The sequence below is a fragment of the Podarcis liolepis genome (genome assembly GCF_965112155.1).
Source record: "Podarcis liolepis genome assembly, chromosome: 9".
Classification (NCBI taxonomy): Eukaryota; Metazoa; Chordata; class Lepidosauria; order Squamata; family Lacertidae; genus Podarcis; species Podarcis liolepis.
Genome location: NC_139564.1, coordinates 30,301,239 through 30,324,779, shown reverse-complemented (window position 1 = coordinate 30,324,779; position 23,541 = coordinate 30,301,239). Strand labels below are relative to the sequence as shown.

At 46.6% G+C, this 23,541-nt stretch overlaps 1 protein-coding gene across 1 annotated transcript in view; it reads right to left on the bottom strand.

The window, feature by feature from the left end:
• Positions 1-14,231, bottom strand: part of FAT4 (FAT atypical cadherin 4) — a 141,637-nt gene extending 127,406 nt beyond the window's left edge. Inside the window, exon 1 of the mRNA XM_083460323.1 lies at positions 7,877-14,231. Coding sequence (XP_083316449.1) covers positions 7,877-13,156 — 5,280 coding nt within the window. The 5' untranslated portion in view covers positions 13,157-14,231. The remainder of the gene's footprint in view (positions 1-7,876) is intronic.
• Between the last annotated feature and the right edge of the window lie 9,310 nt (positions 14,232-23,541).

Here is a 23,541-nt window from a genome sequence, read left to right as displayed (position 1 = left end):
GCTGAGACGTTTTCCTCAGGCTGCCTTCATAGGGCCCCTTGTAACTGTCCAAGGTCCTGGATGCCCTCTGCTTCGCCTGGCCTTTAACTCTGACTTATGAATCGATATTGCCAGCTTTCCCTGAAAGCCACAACGTCATTCAGAAGCTCAGCCTGGAGATACCAGGAGTGAAACCCATAACCAGCTACATGAAAGACATGTGCTCTATCACCCAGCGATAGCTTCCCCTTCTATGGTCCATACAGAATAAATAGACCATTCGCTGATCACTAAACAATGCCAGCACACCAACCACTGATGCCCCAACTGACCACAGCCCCACTTGTGGGGCAAAAATATCCTGAAGGTGTTACAACTCCAAGGTTTTCTTAGCACACATGGACTGGTTTATAGAACAAGGAGACAGACTTGTTGGCATCCATCTGTCTCGAGAGACAATGGAGGGTGCCTCCAGGGATGAAGTTAAACTGCTGCGTTAACAGCACTGAAGTGACCTCCCCAAGGCACAAGGCCCAGATGACAAGGCTCCCTCTCGGCCTTTTTTATGAGGTCCAAAGGAAAGCAAAGCAATACATTTGGCACCAGTTGGCTGAAGGAGTTGCCGGAAGGAGGCACAAGGGACCATCCAACCATCTTAGGGACTCCACTCCAGATTTGGGTTTATTCCTTAGCCTTTTCTTCTCCCAAAGATATCCCACAAGGCAGTGGAGGTTTAGGACCAGAGTCTTCCTTCACCTAGATGGGTTACCATCCCAGGTTGTGGAGCCCCATCTGTCCCTAACTTCCTTCTACATCACATGCAGAAACTGCCTTTTTGACTGTTGGACCCATTATTGGTCTTGTCCGCTCAAACCCCCAGAGCCTGTCTTCACATGCAGGGGAAAACAGTCCTAGAGTACTGATTATTATCTTTCCTGTAGTACAAATATCAAATAAACAGTCTTGGTTCTGTGCTGTCCCTTACATTCGACTTACAGTGCCCCACCACTGAAGAAAGTTGCAGCACAACAACGAACTCTCAACATTTATTTCAGCCTTTTAAATTGCTGCTCTTACTATCTTACAATCCTATAGTTCATACACAAAGCGCTGATCAGAAAAAATAACAATAGACATATTTATCAGTCACAGCCATCTGTGTCCCTTTTGCTTGAGCCAAGTATTTTGGCAGGCATGTGTATTTCTGTTTCTTACCCAATAGGATCTCGCCTTGCAAGGAAAGTATTTACTCCCAATTCCGTCTTTCTCTATCAGTGCAAAGGTCATGTAGTGCTTTAAATCTGTCAAGAGTTGGATTTAAAATAATATGGTACCGTTCCCTGTGATTAATTAAGCACGAGCTCAGTTTGATGGCTGAAACTGAGTCTCCCCACCACTAAGAGAGAACATGCCACCAAACTACATGTTACATGCCGGTTGTGTGTTTTCATGCCCAACTTTTTTTTAAAAAAAGAAAAGCAATATTGGAGGCTGTAATTGAAAGCTCCTTTTTGAATGATGAAAATTGCCCTCCCCAAACTGCTTTTATACCTATGTGAGGAGGTGTGGTGGGTAGGCTAGAGAGTAAGATGCTGTTATATTTTTCCTGCTCCCTGACCAGCACAAGGAAGCTTGGTTAATGTATCCCTGTAAGTTCACAGAAGTAACTATCCTGGCCATGAATATCAGCTTCAAGTTATACAGCTACCTTTCTACTCTTAAAAGCTTTCATGCTGCCCATCACAAATTTGATTTTCTTTTGTAAAATATAAATAAATCACAGGGCAGATTTTATACACTCCTCATTTTCTTCTTCTCCATTTTCATTAGGAAAGCAGGTGTGACCCCTAGGCAAATATACTACGAAAAATACCAGTGTCCTGTTGCATTTTCTCTGCAATCAAGTAAATGCTGGATTAAGACTTGCTTTTCTGTCTCGTGTTGCGCACATTGTCTCCCAAGACTAACAAAATGGCATTTGCAGAGGGACATGTCCCTATCATTTGCTCTGCCACCTGTTCAATAAGAGGCATTTTTTTCTAGTAATTTCACATCTTGCTATGTGGATCAACATGGCAGAAACACCCTAAGTCATGATAGTTATATCTATACATACAATCCAGAGATAAAGTGAGTCAAACTAAGTTAGTCAAACAATCAGTCAAGCTGTTGAGTGGGTGAATTTGGAGTTAGGGCAATTCAGAACACAAAGTCCCCCCATTCAGAACCCAAGGCAAGCTTATTCCCTTCCAAATGCAGGACTGGGCTTGCATTGGTGTGTCTAGCTTCCCTGTTGCTAGCTCACCCCTTTTCTCCTCCCTTTCTTTTCACATGGGTGAGGAACAGAAACAGCAATGCTTCCCTCACCTCCTTCCATCTGCCACAGCACCTAGAACACCCCAACAGTAGCATCCCAGGTGCAAGGGGCTCTGGGAAACATAATTCACCATGTCTCCTAAGTCTAAACTGTAAGGACACGCTCTAGAGAACTATCTTTTCCTAAGCACTTTGTTTCTGGGACACTGCTTTCTCAGCACTCCAGGTGCCACACCAGAGCGAAGAAAGCTTACCATTCCCCATTCAGGAGCATGGCAAGGTTCCCAACTCAGAATTGGCTGGCAGAGGAGGCATAATTCAAGGTTCCTAAATTTGGAGAAACAGCTGAGGCTACAGAGCCCAAACCCAGAACAAATCCAGGAGATTACACCCCTCTCTAGAAATGAATGGAACAAGTTTGTCCAAACTAATGGTTCAATCAGGAACTGTATTTGTACAATGTACTATATTTAGGCTGCAATCCTGTAAACACACTTAGTGGAGAATAAGTGACTGAACTTAACAGGCCTTAAATTTGTGTAGATATATATTGGACTGCACTGTTATTAGGACTTAGTCAGTATACTAATCATGAGTATATTGTGTTTTTGCCACTAATCAAAGATCAGTCGGAAGGGGGGAAATCTACATTTAATTGCTAGATCCTTGAAACGCTGCAAAATTGCAACCATGCTCCTGCTGTGTTCTTACGCAGAAGACTTCAGACCTGATAAAAAACCTATTCACAACAAACAAAGCGAAAGAAGCTCAAACAATTAAAAAGCTGAAACAATCCCTGCCTCTTTTAGTGGCAATATTTCTTTATCATTCGGGCAGCATGAGGCTTCATGATGGATTACAAAAACAACAGCGGCGGAAGGGGAGGTTGGGGAGGGGGAAGAAACACCAGGGAGCCTAAATAGTTATATGAAAACTCCTAGGAAAACATCAATCTTTAGTTGTGCAGAGGTATTATATATTTTTAAAAATCTAGACATTTTAATCATGCTTCCAACAGATTCCTTTAGAAATCGCCTGACTTCTCACACAGAACCAAATGGAGGCAACAAGCTCTATAAACATAAGTGTCAAATACATTTGTAAGAGTAAGTCACCCCCAAAAATTGCATTACACAGCATGATTGCCCCAAGTTTAGGTCCCTTTCCCTCTCTGCATCAGAGCAGCCTTTGGTGCTCCAGATGTGGCAGATGATTGCAATCCTGTGCACAGTTACTTATGCTTAAATCCCTTTGAAATCAATGGTACTTCATATTTCACACAAGTGAACAGGACTGCAGGCTGAATGTGTATAGGCTAGAAATGTATGAGGTTCGCTGCACTGCGATAAAAGGCAGGATATATCCCCCATCATGGCATGTTTAGCACAACCAATACCACTCTGGATAGAAGCACTCAAAGTTAACAGTTGAAACCTGGTACAGTGGTGCCTCACAAGACGAAATTAATTCGTTCCGCGAGTTTTTTCGTCTAGCGAATTTTTCGTCTTGCGAAGCACGGTGTCGGAAAAGTTTTGGAAAAGCTTCAAAAATCACCAAAAACCTCAAAAAAGGCTACCGCACCGCATTCTATGAGTTGCTTCTCGAAGTCAAGTCGCAACTGTATTAACTGTGTTAAGAAAAAGGAAACAAACTTGCAAGACGTTTTCGTCTTGCGAAGCAAGCCCCTAGGGAAATTCGTCTTGCGAAGCAGCTCAAAAACCGCAAAACCCTTTCGTCTAGCGAGTTTTTCGTCTTGCGAGGCATTCGTCTTGCGGGGCACCACTGTATATTCAAGTAAAAATACACCTCGTCCCACAATATTCCTCCCCAACTTCAGCAACACCTGGATTCCATAAGAAAGTAACATCTCAAATAATCTATAATTCAACAGGCCGTCATATGAGCAATACAATACAGGTGGGTGTGGTTATGCAAATTATTTTGAAGCACCCCCCCCCCTCCATGCCAGTGAGGTACCAGTGACTGGAGTGTCTTGGATTATTTTACTTCCAGTGTTTTTATTTGTTTGAACACAAGGGGGATTGCTTACACCTTTGGCATACATAGCGCAACTCCTATTAAATCACATAAAAATCAGTCCTTGATCATAAAGGAACGAAATTCCACTCTGTCTGAGGATGCAGCTATACAGCTGCAAATAAAACATTCTAAGTGTGTTTTGACGTGGGTGGTGCTATGGTCTAAACCACAGAGCCTAGGGATCAGATCAGAAGGTCGGTGGTTCAAATCCCCGTGAAGGGGTGAGCTCCCTTTGTTCAGTCCCAGCTCCTGCCCACCTAGCAGTTTGAAGTGCAAGTAGATAAATAGGTACTGCTCTGGCGGGACGGTAAACAGCATTTCCATGCACTGCTCTAGTTCGCCAGAAGCAGCTTAGTCATGCTGGTCACATGACCCGGAAAAGCTGTCTGCGGACAAACGCCGGCTTCCTTGGCCTATAGAGCAAGATGAGCGCGCAACCCCAGACTCGTCCACGACTGGACCTAACGTTCAGGGGTACATTTACCTTTAAGTGTGTTTTAAGTGCAATAAACAATGTGGCACTAGATGGCGATGGTGAGCCTTATAGAAAATTCAATGCATTTTTAAAAAAAACGCTTTAAAGAAAATCATTTTCAGAACTTTTTTTATGTGTGTAGATTCCACCTGAATTGTCACTGTGTGTAAATTGTGAGGATATTTGTAGCATGTCACTATACAATATGAAAAGGAGCATATGCCAATCAAGCAGTTATTCAGAATCTTGTCTCCTGTTCAAAATACTTGCTCAGCACAGGGCAGGAAAGCCCTGTTATAGAACTTAAATAAGCAGTACAGAGAGCATGAAGTTATGTCTATCTTGCCCTTCCTCCCCAAAAATAATAAAATCATGAAGTTGGAGGGGACCCTGAGGGTTATCTAGTCCAACCCCCTGCAATGCAGGAATTCTGCCCAGAGCCATCCCTGGGTGGGCACAAACCACCAACCTTCTGGCTAAGAGTCAGACGCCATGACCCATTGCACCACCCAGGGCAGCAATGAGTTGTTACTTTTAAAGGATGCTGCTATTTTAAAGGGGGACGTGGATTATTATTCTGCTTCTTTGGGAAAATTATAACATTGGGGTTTTAATCCTATGCAGACTTCTCACCACCGACATGACTGGTTTCAGTAACAGACCGTGTGGTGAAAATGGAGGCACTTGCATAACCTCCCGGCAGGTAAGTCGCTGCTCTTTACCAAGAGGAAGAGGGGGAGAAGAGAGGAGTTGCAAACATGCCACCAGGAATGGTGTATTGGCTCTGCCAGCGCCTTTGCACCAAGCTGAACTTGCCACCACCTTCCCCGTCCGCTCCTCATGATAAACTTCTGTTACTCACCTGCCATTAGGTCAGGTAAGCATCTCTGCCCCACTATGCTGTCCACTACTGAATGGTTTTATCAAGCTGATGTTTAACCAATATAAAGCCTCCTGAAAGCTACTGGTGGAACATTTATTTGAAAATCAGCTGTCTTGGCATGGTGATGCCATGGATCCAGCCTCCCAGTAGCAGCGTCCTACAGGACAGGGACAGGGCAGAGGTAGCTCAGGGCATATGCAGGCCTTCTAAGTAATCACCTGTTCCTTCCACAAACACCCTATTATTTGCATGAATAGGTCTTGAACTTTCATTTAAGTGAATGCAAGTAAGAGATTGCAAGCTTACACTTAACTTTCCCATAATGGGATACTATATATTAACACCCCAATTCATAACATCTTTAAATTCAAATGTGAACCTTGTTTGGCTTAGCTCCTTTGGTTTAACCGAGTTGAACTCATAGTTGGAGCTGAAAACCTGTTGATAACATTATTTCTTCCGTAATAAAGCTCATTAAGATTCCTTCTAGTAATATGAATCATTCATTATAACATAGCAACAGAGCTGAAATCTCTAATATGGTCAAATTCCTTATTGATCTTTCTAATGAAGCCCTGAGAAATCATGTAACAACAAATTATGCTCTTTTACACGTTTTCAGCCACTTTCTGCCTTTAAAACTTATTGTGAAAAACAAATGCAAACGGCGTTTTTGCAGTCGCTGCTGTCCACAAACTCAGTTCCTCTCAAAGGCATAAGTCCAGAGTAAACTGATGCAAGTACAGTATACGGACGAAACAAGAAAATTTGGAGTTTTACAGTGCAATCTTATGCAAGTTTACTCAGAAGTATGTCCCAGTGAATTAAACAGGGCTTATTTCCAGGTAAATGGATGCAGGATGAAAGCTTGCAATCTTTTCCAACTCCCAAGTAAACCTGCAGAGGGTTGCAGTGTGGATTAGCATATTGACGTCAGTCTTTGGAATATGCAGTTGTGTTCAGTTTCGGAACTAAAAGGCTTAAGACCATGAGGGAAATGTTTGACTCATTCTACACTTCCGGCATCCCCTGCTGGTTGAGTATAGAAGAGGTTCTGCTCCGAACTGCCAGTGCACAAAAATGCAGTGACTCAGAGTGCAGTGCAGGAGTTAGAGGCCTGAACAATGTCAAAATGGGGAAAAAAATAAAAGCCCCGCCTTGTTGGCTGAGAAGTTTCCAAATTTATCTCTCTGGAAGACAATACCCATTCTAGCCACATGAAAGATTATACAAATATGCTTGCTTAACAGCAAAGCACCTTCAGCAGAAACAGACACTTGGCAGAACATTAAGATATCATAACTAATGTTTTGGAATCCGTTCACTCTAAATCACCAATCAGGTTACTAACAGAGTCTTTTTAACATTCACCATTTGGCTTCTGTAACAACCTAAGGGTATCAGCAAGTCTTTAGACACAATCCTGAATATTGGCAAGACCAGAGGAATAGAAGCTGTGTTCAGAGGTGAAGGGAAACTCATTTGGAAGGGGAGTCAAAATTTTCCTGGGCCTTGTCCAAATGCTCTAGCATTGAACAATGATCAGTAAGAAAACAGTCCACTCTCTCGTAGAAGCAGCTAAAAACTCAAAAGTCTACTTAGCAAGTTAAGATAAACTGAAGTGATCAGCAAGAGGCCTAAGAGAAAGCCCCGTACCCTGCAGCATTTTTCATACATGGGGAAAATGTCACAGCCCACAGTTAAAGCCAAATAGTTAATACCGAGTGTTGGCTTGTGAGTTAGAACGAAAAGTCACTTATGCAGAATGCTAATCAGCTCACGGATGTCAAAGAAAACAAAAACTCTGCTTTGCTCCAACACAATCTGTTGAGTGGATATTAATGCTGAAGAAAACAACATGCAATTTCAAAGGTTTCTTTTATACAGCGAAGAAAAAAATTCCAACAATGAAAAACCTTGGTACCTGTAAAACAGCTGACTTCTGTAAGACAAAGACTGCAAATCTATACATGTTTTCCTGGAAGTAAGTCCCTCTGAACTCAGTGGGACTTACCGTACTTCTGAGAAGTCTATGCAAGTCTACTCTGAAGTAAATTCCTCTGGAAGCAAAGGGACTGGATACAAAAATATGTATAGGATAACAGCATAAATGAACTGAGCTGACAGGACCAAAAACAAAACAGCTATTTACTTTTCAAATGAATTAATAAAATAGATGTTACCTCTGCTCTCTGAGTTCGTGGCAAAGCAGCAGATTTTTCGATGGCATAAACGTCCACCAGATACAGGCGAGCTCCTTGTTCCCGGTCCAAAATGGCCGCAGTCTGGATCACCCCGGTGTGGCGCCCAATGGTAAAGAGTCGGCCAAACATTTTGTCTTCACAACGCACCGAGACTATGAAATACTCCACTAGAGCTTCAGTGCCCCTGGGACTAGCTGCCTCAATAGATATCACATCTGTCCCAATAGGCTCACCTTCTTTTAAAATGGTGATGTATTTTGGCTGAGTAAAAACAGGCCCATCAAGTCCTTGCAGAATTACAGTCATCTCGGTGGTGGATTTCCTTCTCTCTGGGCCAAGATCTGTGGCTGCAACGATGAAGCTGTACATAAGCTGAGATGGCACTAAGGTTGTTGACACTCTCAGGTCCCCACTGTATCGATCCACGATAAAGGTGTCTGTGTCCCCGTTAATTATTTCATACTCCACCTCCCCATTTGCTCCTTCATCAGGATCCGCGGCAACAATCGTGGTCAGAACTGTGCCAATCACAACAGAGGGGTCTGCAGCAAGGGCATTTTGTGAAACAAAAGTAGGAATGTTGTCATTCTGGTCAGTTACCAAAATGGTCACATTCTTCAAAGCAAACTTTCTAGATTCTACAGGGACAGCCTGGTCAGTTGCTTTCACTGTTAGCTCAAAGAGGTTAGCAAACTCACGATCTATTTCGGCACTGGTATATATTGTTCCTTTGACTTCGTCGATACGGAAGTGGTTCCCTCTTGGCATCTGCTGAATGATTGTATAGGTCAGCTGCCCATTAATATCTGCATCTGGGTCATGAGCAGTTACAGCAATGACTGAGGTGCCAATGGCAATGTTCTCAACAACAGACTTAAATATATCTCCAGGTGGGAATTTGGGTGAGTTGTCATTATAATCCCTGACATATATTACAACAGACATGGTAGAGGATTGAGGAGGCCTTCCTTTGTCTTTTGCGGTGATGTTTAGTTTATACATGGACTGGGTTTCAAAATCCAACTTTTTGGCCAGGAAAATGCTGCCAGTGTTGGGACTGATGCTAAACGTCCCGTGGTTATTTGTTCCTGTAATGCTATAATGAAGGTCAGCATTGTCCCCTGAGTCAGAATCAGTGGCAGTAACAGAAGACACAAGTTCCCCAATCCTCATGTTTTCCAAGACATCAACAAACAAAGTTGACTTGGGAAAGGAAGGGCTGTTGTCATTTTCATCCAGTATGTCAATGTTCAATGTACAAACAGAGCTTAGGGGAACCACCCCAGAATCTACTGCTTGGATGGTAAGTGAGTAAGCTGCAGTAGCTTCATGGTCCAGTTTGCCAATTAAAGTCACCTGACCAGTGCCACTGTCTATTGTAAACTGGTTTTCTTCGTTGCCCTTAATGACAGAATAGTGGATCAGTCCATTATTGCTTTCATCAACATCGGAGGCAGACACCCTTAAAACGTGTGTCAGGTTTGCAGCTAGTTCTGATATTGTAGCTTGGTAAAGTTCTTTTAAAAACTTGGGTGCATTATCATTGATATCCTTCAAGTAAACCTGCACAGTTGCCTGGTCCCTTAAAGGCTTTGGCAACCCCTGATCCATTGCAATAACTGTAAGCGTAAACACAGCTGCTCCCCTCTGCCTCATAAGGGATTCCCTGTCCAACTGATGAGTGCTTGTAATTTCCCCACTCATGGCATTCAACTCAAAATCAGGCTGCATGTGTTCAAATGAGTATCTGACTTCACCGTTCGACCCAGAGTCTTTGTCAACAGCACTGATTTTACCTACAAAGGACCCACCATTCTGCTCCTCCTCATAATAAAAAACATAATTGGTACTGTTAAACAATGGCCTGTTATCATTGACATCTTCTAGAATGACAGTGACATTTACAGTGGCACTGAGCGGTTCCACAGCTCTATCAGAAGCCTCCACCAGTAGCGTGTATCTTTCCTGAAGTTCACGATCCAGCTCACACTTTATATACAGCTGCCCATCTGGAAATATGCCAAAGGCATCTCCAGTATTTCCTTCTATTATGGCGTAAGCTATTTCTCCATTTGCGCCTGAATCTCGGTCAGAAGCATGCACGCTAAAGAACCTGGAGTTCACAGGCTCCAGCTCAGAGATGGTGACTTCGTAGGAGAGCTGATCAAACACAGGTGGGTTGTCATTTACATCATGGACAGAGACGGTCAAAATGAAACTAGAGGAATGCTGAGGGACCCCCAAATCTGTGGCCATAATCTCCACTTGATAAGACCCAGCATTTATGTCCAGTGGCCCTGTCAAGCTTACAGCACCACTCTGCTCATCGACATTAAATAGGTCCTTGGGATTTTGCTTAAGGCTGTAGAGGACCTTGCCATTCACCCCTTCATCAGGGTCAACCGCTTTGGCTTGGAAGATGGTATGCCCAGTACTCCAGTTCTCAACCACATTCACACTTTCAACTGCATGCAGGAAGTGGGGGGAATTGTCATTTAAATCTCTGACAGTTATATTGACCAAAGCATCCCCCGTTATTGTTCCACCACTCGCCACCACTTTGAGCTGGTAAAAGGCCTGCTCTTCCCTGTCTATGATACTGGCGGTGGTGATCAGGCCTGTCATCTTGTGAATCTCAAAGATACCCCTCTGATCGCCTGTGGTGATCAGGTAAGTGATGTTGGTGCTCAGGTCCATAGAGGAAGCGGAAACACGGCCTACGTGGTAACCCAAGGCCACATTTTCAAACACCACAAAGCTGTAGATATCCTGGCCAAACACCGGGGGATTATCCTGGGTGTCTAAGACAGTGACAGTAACGATTGCCTGGTTCTGGGACTGGAGGTTGCCGCCATCACTGGCCACTACCTGCAGCTGGTAAGCAGTCTTTTCCTCTCTATCCAGGACTGTTTTGGTGGTGATAACCCCCGTTAGGCTATGAATCTGAAACCTGGAGGTGTCTCCTGCTGAGATGCTGTACCTGATGGTCCCATTCAGCCCAAGGTCAGGGTCACTGGCAGACACAGTGGCTACATAACTGCCTGCAGGCTCATTTTCTTGGATGTGGGCAAAGTACTGGACAGGGTAGAACAGGGGGCTGTTATCATTTACATCAAGCAAGCTGACGTTAACCTGAGCCACTGAGGAGAGGGGAGGAGAGCCCAGGTCAGTGGCTAGGACCTGCAGGGTGTATTGCCCCTGTTCTTCCCGATCTAGCTGTGAGATTGTGCTGAGCCTGCCTGATATAGGATCCAAGCGGAAAAATCCCCACGGAGCAACCAACAGACCACCCGCCACCCCTCCTGGCTCAGACTCTTGCAAGGAGAAGCGCACTGTGCCATTATCTCCCAAGTCGCCATCGGCAGCAGTGACGACTAGCAGCTCAGTTCCTGAAGGGGAATTCTCTGCCACAGACACATGATAACCATCTGGCTGGCCAAACCGGGGCCTCTCATCATTAACATCCAGGATATTCACGACCAGCTGGGCATAGGAAACTTTGGGCTGCACACCTTGGTCACGAGCGCTGACGTTTAGCACTACCTGGGAAGCTATCTCCCGGTCTAGCCCACCAGAAGCTGCTGTGCTTGGGCCAGAAACCCCCAGGAGAGGCCTAGCCATGATAGTGTCAAGGCTCTTGGTGGTGACTAGGCCGCTGTGCTCACTAATACAGAACCAGCCCAGCTCATTGCCAGAAACAATACTATACTTGAGGTTGGCGTTAAGACCAGAGTCACGATCCGTAGCACTCAGGCCTTGCACATAGCTCCCGGGTGGCACCTCTTCGCTGATATTCACTTGGTACACCGACTGCCCAAAGACAGGCGGGTGGTCGTTGATGTCGTTCACAAAGATCACCAGGCTAGCCACGGAGGAACGGCTCACCGGGGCAGGAGCAGCTCCTTCAGGGCTCAGGGCAGAGGGGAGGGCACTGGGGGATGGCGGGGAAGCCCCAAAGTTGTCCATCACAGCCACGGTGAGGTTATAGGTGGGTATGCGCTCCCGATCGAGAGCAGCGGCCACTTTGATAAGGCTCAGGTTGGGGACTTTGCTGCTCTGCACCTCAAAGTGGCGCTGCTCATTCCCACCCAAGATGGACACCGAGATATTCCCATTGGCCGCCGGTGAGTCGGCATCACTCACAGTCAACAGCGCCACCACTGTGCCGGGCGCCGCATTCTCATCCACAGAGGCAAAGCGGGAGGTGGCCGGGAAATAGCGGAATTTGACCCGTGGCTCATTATCATTCACGTCGAGCAGGCGGATCAGAGCCTCGGCGCGGCCACTTAAAGCAGGCACCCCACGGTCTGTAGCCTGGACGGTGAGGGAGTACTGCCGCTGGGACTCGTAGTCCAGCACCTCCCGGATCCGGATGACCCCGCTTTCCGGGTCCACCTCAAAAGGAAGTGCCCCTGTTCCATCTCCAGCAGCACTTTCTGTCCCCTCCAGGCGGTAGCGGATATCAGCATTGGTGCCCTCATCAGCATCCGCCGCCGTCACCTGCAGGACACTGGCCCCAACAGGTGCATCCTCAGGCACACGAGCTTGGTAGAGGGTCTGGCTAAAGACTGGCGGGTTGTCATTTATATCCTGCACCGTGACGTTGACTTGTAGGTATCCACGCCTCCGCGGCTCCCCTTTGTCCTCCACCTGCACCAGCAGTTGGTAGGCCGGGGTGGCCTCTCGATCCAGCCCGCCACGAGAGACCAAGTGCAGGAAGGCCCCTTCCCCACTGGGGTTGAGCGTGATGTTGAGCCGGAAGCGGCCCTCTTCGTTGCCACCCACGATGCGGTAAGAGCTGTGGTCTACGCCATTGGTCCCGCTGTCTGCATCGGTAGCCGTGTCCAGGATAAGCTGCCGGCCGCTCCCCGTGTCCTCCTTGAAGGTCACCACAATGGAAGGGTCCGGGAAGACGGGAGCATTGTCATTCAGGTCCAGCACCACCACACGCACCTCGCTGGGGTAGGTCGGTTGGCTGGAGAGCACCACAAGATCCATCACATCGCTGGCCAGGCTCTCGCGGTCGATGGTGGCACGGGTGTGGAGGTCTCCTGAAGTGGCATTGATGGAGAACAGGGCGTGGTGCTCACTCAGGCGATAGGTGAAGCCCGGTCGGGTGGCAATGGTGCCCACCCAGGTGCCCGGAGGTTGCTCCTCCAGCACCTGGAACAGCTGCCGGGGCTCAGCTGAGGCATGGAGCGGAGGCAGCAGCAGGAAGGAGGCGAAGTAGGGGAGAAGAGGCCAGGTGGAAGAGCCCATGGTGCAAGCCAGGATGTCGAGCGGGGCGGGGCAAAAATCCTCCCTCACAGCCAAAGGCCAACCGAGCAGGCAAGCCAAGACAACCCAGAGATGCCCAAAGTCCGTGGAGAGTCGGGCGGGCAGCGCCAATCCACATCACCAGCGGAGCCCAGGTGAGGAAGCGCGGGTTGACATGCCCTCCGCAGCCGCGGGCATCTCTTCTCGCGTGTGGGGCGAAACAAGCCGTCGGTCCGAGAGCCGTCGCTGCCTCCCACGAAGGCGCAGCCTTCTCTTGTTCTGTTGCCCCTTCCCCTCCCTTCAAGCGACTTGTGCGGGCTGGGGGACCAGCGTTTGCCTGGCCAAAATGAACACCCCGCGGCTCCGGGCTGGATGGTTACTCACAGAGAGCGAGAAAAGTCCGTCCAATCCTTTCAGCAAAACTCGCGCCGAGAGCCGACGGGACGCGCGACGGAGCAACTTGGCGTGAAAAGTGCCAGCGCTCCCCTCTCGCCAGCGCTCTTTGCTCGCTATAACCCAGCGTCCTTTCTTTGCAGGGAAAAGATGCAGCAGATTCCTCCTCCTCCTTCTCAGCTTCTTCCGAGCGTCTTTTCTCCGCCGTCTTGTCCCACCTTTAGCCGTCGCCACCGCTGCTTGGAGCCTTTCTGGACGTGCGCGCAGCTCGGAGCGCTCCTGGGCATTGTGCGAAAAAGTTCTCTTCGGCTAAGAGCGGCCGCCCTGGCTCGCCTCTCTTTTGTACATCCCTGCCAGCATCAGCTCCGCCGCGGGCTGGGCATCCGGCGGCGCGCACAGCACCCACAAGGCGCGCAGAGACACCTCGCCGGAGATCAGGGGTGCAAAACGAAAAGGGGAGACGCGGGGCGAGGAGACTCCTTTTTTTTTTTTAATTCTGCCGAGACGAGCAGGAACTTTTTGGGTTGCAGCGTCTCCCCTGCAAGGCTCGGAGCGCCCGGCAGCCGCTCAGCTGGGCGCGAGTTCGGGTCCCCGCTTCGCCTCCATCAGCTGCTCGGCTCGCCCAGCCGGACGGCAGAGAGGAGAGCGCGCTCGCGCGAGGGAGCCTCCTGCCCGCACCCACCGCGCAGCAGCGAGCCCGGCAGAAACTTTGCACGCCCCTCCTGGCGCTCTCGGCTCTTCACTCGCCGGCGCGACGCCCTCCTGCTCGGCCCCTCCCGCCCGGGCTCGGCGAGCCCGCCCTGTGCCCGCCTCCCATTGGTCAGCCGCCTCCCGGCCCGCCCACGCACCTCCCCGTCGAGTCCCAACTCGGCGGCCGGCTCCGCCCCCAGGCCCTCGTCCTCCTCCCCGCGCGGAGAGCCGGGGGGTCGCTTCGGCCCGCGCGCCACTGGCTCCTCGGCGCGTCAGTCAACAGGAGCGAGAGGAGCCGCCGCTCGTCGGAGGGGTCGGCCAGAGCAGCCCCGTCGGGCGGCCGCTAAGGAGCGTGGAGAGAGACGCTGCTGGTTACTCCGCAGAGAGCGGGGCGGGGGGGGGGGGAGGCGACGGGCGACTCGCCGCCGTCAACAATAAGTCCGAAAGGGGATTAAGCAAAGCATGTCTGGGAAGGCGCGACGCGGATTTGGCTTTAACCGCTTCGCCGCCGTCGGATGCGGGCGATTCGCTTTCCGTCCCCCGCTGCGGGACTCGGGAGCGTCGGCGCGGTTGGCTGCCGGGGCTTAGCGCAGGCAAGAGGCGGAGGTCCGCTTTGCCTCTAGATAAGGCTCGAGGCTTTAGACAAGGGGGGAGGGAAGACGTCGACATTCTATTCTCGGGGACCCCCATTGGGGGCCCCCACCACCTTTGCTCGCCCGCCCCGAAAGGTAGCGGTTCTTATGGGATTTCCGCATCCCCAGCAGCAAACGGGCAGTTCTCCCTCTCTCTGTGTGCGCGCGCTCCCAGGCGCTTACTTAGTTTGCAAACGGGTCACAGAGGTCTTTTTTTTTATGATGATAATAATTTTTTTTTTAACCCACCCAAAGGGGTAAATTGACAAGTATGGGAGGGCAGCCGGTGGCTGCTGCAGGAAACTTGGGTGTGTCTCATGCATGCTTCTCACAATAAGCATGTCTCTTGCACACCAGTATGGCCAGTCCCTTTGGGTGATTCTAGGCTGCCACTATTTCCAGGTGGAATTGAATCACAATCCAGGTTGCACAATTAATGGTGATTTGATAAAGAAAGTCATGGGGAAATGCACCAGAAAGTGTGGGGTAACACTTGCCTGACACAATATATGTACCTGTATAACCTCACCACAAATCAGAATGACCACAACCATGTGACTCAGACACTGCTGCCATTTCTCAACCAAACCTCCCTCACAGGGTTGTTGTGGAGGTAAAATGGATTGGTGGAGAACCATGCATGTCTTTTTAAGCTAGTAGAATATACTTATGTAATAATACATAAAATACATCTTGTCCTTTGTCTTACCTAGCAGAGTGACTAGAGGTGGCCTGACCCTGAGTCCAGCAAGCAACCAATGAGCAAATAGAGTGGTACCTCGGGTTAAGTACTTAATTTGTTCCGTAGGTCCATTCTTAACCTGAAACTGTTCTTAACCTGAAGCACCACTTTAGCTAATGGAGCCTCCTGCTGCTACCGTGCCGCCAGAGCACGGTTTCTGTTCTCATCCTGAAGCAAAGTTCTTAACCCGAGGTACTATTTCTGGGTTAGCAGCATCTGTAACCTGAAGCGTCTGTAATCCAAGGTACCACTGTACTAGAAATCAACACTGCCATTGCCTCTGTCTCTCTGGAGCTGACTGGATGAAACCACCCCACTTTTCCCTACCATGCTGCTTGGAAAAAGAGTGACCAATTTCCTTATTGGAGTAGGCAATTTATAGGCAGGAATTGCTTCAGGGTCAAAGCCATTGCACTGCCTTCTCTCTCTGGGCAGTGTGGTGGACGGAACTGGATCCATTGCACCACCCAAAGGGCAAGGTGGCAACTGCTGATTGCTGTCATTACTTGTTTTCCCACCTAAAGAGCATTTTTGTGCCCTTCACCTGCTTACTTCTGGGCGGCAGCCTGATCTCCGTCAGCATCCACAGGCAGGCAGAAGTTGCATGCATTGGCCTGCTTGGGGGAAAGGAAGTGGGGAAGGGTGCTGCCGAAGGCTGCTTCTTAAAGGCAGCTAGTCAAGGATACTGCATTTAATTCCACTGATTTCTACAAGAGACATTTAAGCCAATGCTCTTTCTTTGCTATTACATCTAGTTATAAACCCAAACCTGAAGCTAGTCAAAAACAGGTGCCCCAGCTGAGCCCCAGGGATTCCTAGTTCAAATAAAACTCCTTTAATCACATTGATTTCTTGCAAGGGCATCAGTTAGTGCATTCAAGGTGTTGTGTTCAGAAAATGCAGGGGGAAGAGTTAAGCAGTTGGTGTTTGTATAAAGTAGATTGCTTCTTAAGTGGGACTTTAAAATCTCTCACACATCATATATCATTTCCCAATTTTCCAGATTGTTAGTTTTGTAATCATTCAAACAATATTCTGATAACATGTTCCTGACAGTAAATATAATTTTATTTAAAAGCAAAGCACACAAGCTGTCACTCATGGTTCTATAAGAAAGTAGTTTGCTTTGGGGGGGGAGGGGAAGAGATGAATACAGACTAAATAAAATGTCTATTTTGCTTTATATGCAAAAAAGGGAGGGGAACTTATCTACCTTCAGATGTTGATGAGCTAAAACTTCTGTTAGCGTAGCCAGTGATCAGAGATGGTGGAGACTGTAGTCACACAAGATTTCGTGGGCACCAATTTCCCCAACCCTGATTTGAAGGAAGCCTTTATTTAAACACAAGAAGAACCATGTTGCAGAGAAGATACCGTTAGGAGAATAAGCTTTGCACTGAAGAATCACACATTTGGCCTTTCCAGAAATGCAACCAGTGTTGCACTTTTTTTTTAAAAAAAAAAAAAATCACAATCATTCTGCAAGTGAACAAGTGTTACGGCTATATCTCACAGTGGAGCCATGATGCCACTTGTAATGATGAGTGACATAAAGGACTTGCACTAATTTGGGAAGGTTTCCTTTAAGCCCCACTCATGGGTTATGTATATATATAGGGTGTGAAATATATAAATATGTATAAACAGCAGCCGCGCAATGCCCCTTTCAAGATGGTGCTTTTTTTCTTCTTCTGGGTGCATGCGAGAGAGCTATTTGTAAGGTATGCAGTGATTTCTGGCTTTTTCAGACACATTGCAAAGGTACAGTGCCCCAGTGCTGGTATTATGCTCTATAGGAGGTTAAGGCAAGAATTTCAGCTCTCTTCTCCTGACCTTTCTCCAAGTGCCAGGATCAACCTCATTCAGACATGCAGCTCAGTTTTATTCTCAGAACAAGTAAATCCCATTGTGTCCAAACGGACTTGCTCTCTTATTAAATGGACTTTGGATTGCAACCTAACTCTGCTGCCACTTTCAAGCAATGGAAGGGGTGCTATTTTCCTAAACATTTCCCACGAGTAAGCCCCACTCAAGCAGAGGACTTCTTCCAGCGAAGCAAGCATCCCGTTCTATGCCATGGATAGGAATGGAAGCTTTTTTTCACTCACACATATGGTAGTTTGCTGAGTCCCTTCTGGGACTAGTGGCAGAATCCACTTAAAAGAAACAAAAACTGAACCCAGTGTGCACACTCTATATATACATAACTACACCTGTTCCCACTCAGGAAAGCTGAGACAGGCTATATTCCTTCCATACATCACAGGGAGAAGGGATATTTTGTTGCTGGCTCCCATAGGAATGAGCATAAGTGTGACGCTAAAAAGAAAACCTTTTCAAAAAAATGCCTGGGCAGACCCTTTGTTTATGAAAGCACGCTGTGAATTTGCCATTGTAAGCCTGGTGTAAATACTTAAATGTCAATCTCCTAATGTGTTTCCAGTCTCATCTGCGGATTACTGTCTGCTTTGCCAGTGCAGTGCAATTCAACGGCAGGTCAAGAGTGCCCCCTGGTGTTCTTATGCTATTAAACGTTGCTGGTTGTGTGTGTGTTTTTATTCGACTGTCCCATTTAATTTTATTAGTAGAATAGAGGTCTCTGATTACAGCGCTATTTCCTCTTTGTCACCTTGGGACAGTAGCAGGGGGGACAGAAAGATTTGTCGGAATCTCTGAATAGCACCTTTGGGGGAGAAGGTATAATTTCTGCTCAACAATAACTTCAAATTGCATCCAACCACCAGTTGTTTCCGGACGAAGAAACTTCCTGGCAATTCCAGATTCTCCAACTGCCAAAAACTAAATAGCATATTATGGAAATCAGGGGATGGCAGAGCACCAAACCTTTCAATAAACGCATATCTGGATGCAAGCGAAAGAGCTATTCGTAAGACGTTTGGTGCTTTATGGCTTTTTCGCACACGCTGCAAAGGGACAGTGTCCCAGAGCCAGTATATGCTGCATGAGAGCTCAGGGAAGGAACTTCAACCCATTTCCCACAAATTCCAGGACCAGCCCCAGCCAAACTTCAACATAAATCCCACTGAGTCCCATAGGATTTAACCACCTTAGGAAATCGACATAGGATTACAGCTGTACTCTGCAGCCACTTTCAAGCCTTGCAGGGTAAGCTGAAAAATTAAACTTAAATAATAATTTCAGTTTCCAGTTTTTTAAAAAAATATTTCAACAGCAATACAAATCCAATATTACAATAAACAATTTTTTTGGACTTTCCCCACCCCTTTTGCAGTTTCTAATTTTATTTTAAATAATAACTCTGCATTTTCTTCATTAATCCAATTATTAATTACTCAGTTGTTTCCTTTTAAGTTATATTTTAACTGTTTGGTTTCAGTTAGTCCTGCTAATGTACTAATATGTGTACAATAACATTTCAAAGAATCTACAAATGTTCTTCAGTCTCCCTCTTCTTGGTTCCTTATTGCTCCCGTTAATTTTGTCGTTTCGGCATAGTCCATAAGTTTGTTTTGCCACTCCTCTTTGGTTGGTACAGAATCTTCTTTCCATCTCTGAGCGTAAAGCATCCTGGCCCAAAAAATTAAACTTTGAGGCTATGTTCCTAAGCACACCAGGAATAAGCCCCACTGAATGCAGTACTATTTACTTCTTGCATAGAAACAGGCATCAGATGCACTGCACATCTCTATGAAACAGAAATGGCAGGCTACAGGGACCACATGTCAATGTTGGTTGGGACCAGAAGCAACATAACGGAGGAACACAGCTTCCGTTGCTTGGTCCACTTTTGCTTCTGGCCACAACTTCCCCTTCCATTCATTACAAATATGCCTGGTGATTGTCTGGTGATTAAAGAATTTGATCTGCCTATTCATTCAAGGAAAATGTATGTATGTATCTACTTGCTTCATTTATATGCCACCTTTCTGCCAAGCTAGCATAAATGCCCCCCCCCCGCAACCCCATTTTTATCCTCACAATGATCCTGTGAGGTGGGTTTGGTTAGGAGAGATTGCCTGCCTCAAAGTCATTTATTGCCCAAAACGGCATTACATGTTATCACTGCAGACCAGTTTGAGAAGATGGTACAAAACCTAATTTTAGCATCTGCTTGTGACTAAAAAGGAAAGATCCAAGAACCTATTTTGCCCTTTGTTTTAAGCGACAAGACTCAGGAAAAGTAACAAGGAAAGGCAGAATAACTCTGAAAATCAGCAGACATAGACAAAGCAAAGATCAAGGAATTCTCAGTGACAATGAGGTGCCACCATGCTAGAGGTTTACCCCCCTCCCTCTCCTGTTGTGATGCTTTCTTGTGGCTGAAATGAAAGAAGAGGATCAAATCTAAATATTACTAGGAGCCTTGGCTGGAGTTCATTACTAAAGAGATGTTTGGGCTGATTCCTGGATGACTTTGCTCTCTAAAACAAAGAGATATCACAGGTCATTAATTCTTGCAAGTCTCCTTTCTTTTATATGAGTAATTTGGCATCTGGCATAAATATGGGAGAGCAGCAGCGATTTGGTTATGGTCTTTACAGATTAAAATCTTTCAGAATAAGAGAGAAATAAATACAGATGGCAATGCAGAAAGGCTTTGATGTGCATCTGATTATCACATTTAGTTGCATCCTGTTGTCTGGCTACTACTGATTCCTTGGCTACTTTTGCCTGTAACTGCCTGAACAAATAAGCAGCACTCTTTACTGCCTTTGTCCCTCACAAGCGACGGCTCTTCCAGACTCTGGTGCAGGACTCCCCCAGATGACCAGTTCATTCATCAGTCATCCTGATTTGTTTGCACAAAGTTTATCTGGTGGTTGGACAATGCCTAGTCTCCATTCTGCCTTGTTTTGTTTATGGAGCAGTGATTCACCAATAAGCATTCGTCCTGCATCCATTCTGATTTACTTGAAGGGAGTTTCCACTTCCTCCTATTAACTGTTCCTTCATTCCACACTTTTCAGTGCCTTTCCCTGACACCACAAAACTTTATTTATTTGTTTTTATTTAAAGTGGATTTCTTGTGCTAGGGCAACAGAGCAATTTAATGCACGTCAGTTGTGCAAACCTTGAAAACTTCCCACAAAATAAAGGAAGTCAGGTAAATGCTGGCTGCAGACCTTTGTACTCAGTGGGACTTACTTTTGAGTAAATGTATACAAGATTGAGCTGAATGGCATAAATGCAAATAGTTTCCATTTCACTTGGTGTGTGTGGGCGAAATAGGGTAACATTGTCCCTTTCTACACATAATGGAAGAACTACCAGCTATTTTCAGAAAATTCTAGTGAGGTAAAGGTAAAGGTAAAGGTACACCTGACCATTAGGCCCAGTCGCGGACAACTCTGGGGTTGCATGCTCATCTTGCTCTATAGGACGAGGGAGCTGGTGTTTGTCCACAGACAGCTTCTGGGTCATGTGGCCAGCATGACTAAGCCGCTTCTGGTGAACCAGAGCACTGCACGGAAATGCCGTTTACCTTCCCGCCAGAGCGGTACCTATTTATCTACTTGCACTTGACGTGCTTTTGAACTGCTAAGTGGGCAGGAGCTGGGACCGAACAACGGGAGATCACCCCTTTGCAGGGATTAGAACCACCGACCTTCCGATCGGCAAGCCCTAGGCTCTGTGGTTTAGACCACAGCACCACCCGTGTCCGTAGTGAGCTAAAACCACCCCCAATAAAAAGACATCAGTGTTGTTGTACAGCTAAGGAGAGGTTGGGGCTCATTTGCATATCTGGATATAGTGCATATTTTGAGTTTGTGGGTACCAGATTCCCCTAAATTACTGGGTCTAGTAGAGGTCATAATTTAATCAATACAAATGTTAAAATATAATAATAATAATAATAATAATAATAATAATAATAATAATAATAATTTTTATTTATACCCCGCCCTCCCCAGCCAAGGCCGGGCTCAGGGCGGCTAACAAGCAATAATAAAAACAAGTTGAATGAATACAACGTAAAAACAAGATTAAACTACAACAATTAAAATATTGAAACATTAAAATATTTGCAGCCTCATCACAGGAGGAGAAAGGAAAAAGAAAAAAGAAAGAGGGGGAGGGAATCAAATTGGCTCCAAGCCAAAGGCCAGGTGGAACAATTCTGTCTTACAGGCCCTGCGGAAAGAAATCAGATCCTGCAGGGCCCTGGTCTCATGAGGCAGAGTCTTCCACCAGGCCGGAGCCAGAGTTGAAAAGCCAGGTCAGTTTCTTGATCAAGTAATTGCTTGGGAGACGAGCCATTTAGAGAACACAGGGAAGGCGATAAGCCGTTAGAAAAGCCAAAGTGGGGTGCCCTGTGCGATACGGCAAATGGGAAGGGCCCCTCCCTCAACTCAAAGTTAGTTAGTAGACAAAGGCACAGTTTTAAGTAGAGTTCAAAGTTGAGGGTTGGCTATGGTGTGACCTAGAGGAGAAGAAACAGTTGCAGGCTGTTAAAAACAGCTAAAGCTGCAGAGGGAGTCAGGCTGATTTCTGTTTGAATTTACAGCTCAGGTTGAATCCATCATAGACTTGGGTTGTATATATGTGTAAATAAACCATACATCATAAAGACACCACAGTCTCTGCTATGCCTCATTTCCAAAAGGAAACATGGTCCCTGGGTAAGCCGCCTGGAACCCCTGGCATCCCACACTGCTTGGAGATTGGGGTCATGTGGAACAATATTTCACCATTTGGTGTTTGCGTTAACCATGGTTGCACATGGTTCTTATTTTTTGCAAAAGTTAGGGAACATCCCTTTTCTCTCCCCCCACCCTCTTTTCCTCTCCCTTTCTGGATCAGTTCATATGGTCCTTGAGGTATTGCGCTCCTGAGCCATTTAAAGCTTTTTAGGTCAAAACCAGCACTTTGAATTGGGCCTGGAAACTAATCGGCAGGCAGTGTAGTCGGGCCAGGATCAGTGCAATATGCACAGATGGTCTTGCCCCCGTGAGCAACCTGGCTCCCCAATTCTACACCAGCTAAAGTTTCTGAACCATCTTCAGAGGCAGCCCTACGTATAACATGTTGCTGGGTCAGAATGAGATCCAGTCTTTTCCAGCTTGCTGGCCTAGCCAGGATGGCACTCATAAGCATAGCCTGAAGGCACCAGGTCTTCCCTGCTGTATGTCACCAGGTATTTAGAAGTATGCTGTTAGCAGGCTCACAAAACTGGCCAGCCTGTTGAAACTGAATTTGCCTGCTGGGAAAAGGATTGGCAGAGGAGGAATGGAGAGCCAAAGCTGGCAACAGCACTTAGCATGTTTGGGCAGCTGCCAGAACCCCAGTGCCATGGAAGTGTTCACCACCGATACCTTCCCTGGCCCTGTTTTATTTACTCATTTGGTCTGGTTCTCTATGCTGGGTGCCTGGATCTAACTATCATTTCAATTTCCCACAGTGCCCCACTTAGTGTTGCTGTTGGGCCTTGTGAAAAATTAATATGGTGACCCCATTTGTACCTGATTCTGATGCCAAGCAAATCTGCTAGGACCCACTGACAAAGAGTACTTACCTGGCAGTATTGAGCACCTTGAAGCAGGTGTGCTCAAAGAGATCTAATGGACATTTTAAAAATCACAATCAGGATTAGAATCTGTTGTTACAAATCTAGAGTAAGTGTAAGCTCCGGAGATATATTTTTTAAAAAACCACACACATTAAAACTGATATTCTGGCATCAGCAACTCATTTCTAAAGAAGAACATGTAGGATGGCTCATTAATTATATTTGGTTACAACTTCTTTAATAGGGATATATTTTCCTGTGGTTTTCATTTTTTAATTGTGTGTTTTACTTATTCTCTAAAAGAAAACTTATACCCAGATTTATCCACTGTCAGGGGCTGGACTGAGAAGGAATGGCTCCCCAATTCTACACCAGCTAAAGTTTCTGAACCATCTTCAGAGGCAGCCCTACGTATAACATGTTGCTGGGTCAGAATGAGATC